At 43.6% G+C, this 2,500-nt stretch overlaps 1 protein-coding gene across 32 annotated transcripts in view; it reads left to right on the top strand.

Annotated features, from left to right (window-relative positions):
• The window catches only part of Klc (kinesin light chain), a 155,572-nt gene that overhangs the window by 113,362 nt on the left and 39,710 nt on the right, over positions 1 to 2,500 (top strand). For all 32 annotated transcript variants that reach the window (XR_015192344.1, XR_015192338.1, XR_015192343.1 and 29 more), the window contains 2 exons: positions 1,001 to 1,225; positions 1,581 to 1,671. Coding sequence is in view for 24 of the 32 variants with exons in the window: in XM_086552284.1 (XP_086408410.1) it covers positions 1,001 to 1,225; positions 1,581 to 1,671 (316 nt within the window). In the remaining 8 variants the exon portion in view is untranslated. The remainder of the gene's footprint in view (positions 1 to 1,000; positions 1,226 to 1,580; positions 1,672 to 2,500) is intronic.

Raw genomic sequence — 2,500 nt, 5'->3', positions numbered from 1 at the left:
TCCTCCTCTGCCTCCTCCTCCTCCCCTCCTCCTCCTCCTCCTCCTCCTCCTCCTCCTCCTCCTCCTCCTCCTCCTCCTCCTCCTCCTCTGCCTCCCCCTCCACCTCCCCCTCCTCCTCCTCCTTCTCCTTCTTCTCTATCTCCTCCTCCTTCTCCTTCTTCTCCATCTCCTCCTCCTTCTCCTTCTTCTCCATCTCCTCCTCCTCTCCTTCTCCATCTCCTCCTCCTCCTCCTCCTCCTCTCCTTCTCCATCTCCTCCTCTTCCTCCTCCTCCTCCTCCTCCTCCTCCTCCTCCTCCTCCCATTCCTCCTCTTCCACCTCCTCCTCCTCCTCCTCCTCCTGTTATTGTTGTTTTTATTGCTTTTGTTATTGTTATTCTTATTTTTATCATCATCATTATCATTATCATTATCATTATTATCATCCTTATTATGTCATTATCCTCATTATGTCATCATCATTAACTTAAATTGATTTTAGTGCAAAAATAAAGCTTTGATGCAATATTTTATATAATGCTAGGAGAGTTTTGTTTTCTGTTAGACCTGATGAAAGAACAGTTGAAGGTGAAATAAGAGTTACGAGTTGGTGAAATTTGCATTCATTCTTTCCCATTCTGGATATTGTTTTCATTCCCGTTGCCCAAAACTATTGACAATAGTCATAGAACATGGGGAAGTTTTCAAGATCAGAAGATGTTTGTTAGATCTGAAATCTGTTAATTTGGGGTGAGTTAAATTGAAGGAGTACTGTAGCAGTAGTAGTTTTTATTTTTGTTATTATCATCATTATTTTTGTTGTAGTTGTTTTACTATTATTGTGATCGTTATAGTTGTATTTTTTGTGATCATTGTTTGTTTTAGATCTAATTGTAATTATTACCTTTACTACCATTGCGGTTATCTCATTACAATTTCTTTGTTTATTCAATCAAAAAGAATATTTACTATGATTATAGCCAGAAATGATGAAAACCAACTGACTGTATGACTTATTTCCAGATTATGCTGGCACTGGCCTCCCACCTGCAGACGGTTGAGGCTGAGAAACAGAAGTTGCGTGCACAGGTGCGACGGCTTTGCCAGGAGAACGCGTGGCTTAGGGACGAGCTGGCCTCCACCCAGCAGAAGCTGCAGGCCTCAGAACAGCATGTGGCGCAGCTGGAGGAAGACAAGAAGCACCTCGAGTTCATGTCCACCATCAAGAAATACGATGCGGACGTACAGGTGGGTGCTTCAGGAATGGTGGGGTAGGGTTGGTGTGGGGTTGGAGTTGTTCGGGCTTTGCTTCTTGTGGCACTTGGGTCATTTTTGGTGCCACGGGTATTTTTTGGTTTTGTCAAGGGTTCTTTGAGGGTTTAGACTTTGCTGTCTTTTCATGTTGAATGAGAAGCAGATTTTATGTATATTTTGCTGTATATTTTTATGCTATATTTTTATTTTATTTTATTTTTTTTTTTTATTTTTTTTATTATTTTTTTTTTTTTGCATTTCTTATATTACTTACTTGTTTTCATTTTCATTTTTATTGTTCACAAGGCGTAGGTCATATTATGTGTAATCCTTTGTTGTTGATTTCCAGGACTCAGAGTCATCCATGGAGGAGAAGAAAGACAAAAGCGATGATCCCGTTGTGGACCTATTTCCAGACGACGATGCCGATGACAGGGCTGGTAAGGCTTTAGCACACCCTTTCTCCCTCCAAAGCCATTCACAGAGCCCCATGCCCATCCCTGTGTCCAATCCCATGCCTCCTACTCCTACTCTTACTCTTACTCTTACTCACTCTCACTCTCACTCTCACTCACTCTCACTCTCACTCTCACTCTCACTCTCACTCTCACTCTCACTCTCACTCTCACTCTCACTCTTACTCTTACTCTTACTCTTACTCTTACTCTTACTCTTACTCTTACTCTTACTCTTACTCCCACTCCCACTCCCACTCCCACTACCACTCCCACTCCCACTACCACTCTGCTCCATTTCCTCACCTCCAACCACTTTCCCTCCTGCATCCTCCCTCCCTTCCTGCCTTCCCCAGTTGTATTTTTGGGAGGGTTCTTGTTTTGCCATTCCTTCTTTTTTTTTCTCTTTTTTCATAGCATTTCCTTTTGAATTCTCACACACCCCACAGCAAGTTGCCTTGTTCTTACACCATAACTTGAAGAAGTCGAATCTCCCCTCCATTTCCACCCGGCCCCATCTCGCAACACCCCACCCCACCCCCAGCCCTCTGACCCACCCCACCCCACAGACCCGCCCCTTCCTCCTTGTTATCTTTTAAAATGTATTCCTTGTTTTGCTCCAGAGCAAGACTGTTTTTTGTCTCTGTGATAAGGTTCCAACGGATCATCTTGAGTGAGTAAGGCCCTCATCTCGACGGCGAATCGGTAATGAGGAATTCGTCGTTATCTTATTCCCCTATTCCTCTTCCCCCCTTCTCTCCCCCTGTTTTGTGTTCTATGGCTGATTGTTGCCGTTCACTTTCTTCCCCCCAAA

Source organism: Penaeus japonicus, unplaced genomic scaffold, assembly GCF_977035675.1.
Source record: "Penaeus japonicus unplaced genomic scaffold, GWHDUDI00000001_assembly GWHDUDI00000026, whole genome shotgun sequence".
Classification (NCBI taxonomy): Eukaryota; Metazoa; Arthropoda; class Malacostraca; order Decapoda; family Penaeidae; genus Penaeus; species Penaeus japonicus.
Note: the sequence above shows the minus strand (reverse complement) of the source record. Positions and strands in the feature narration are given on the sequence as shown.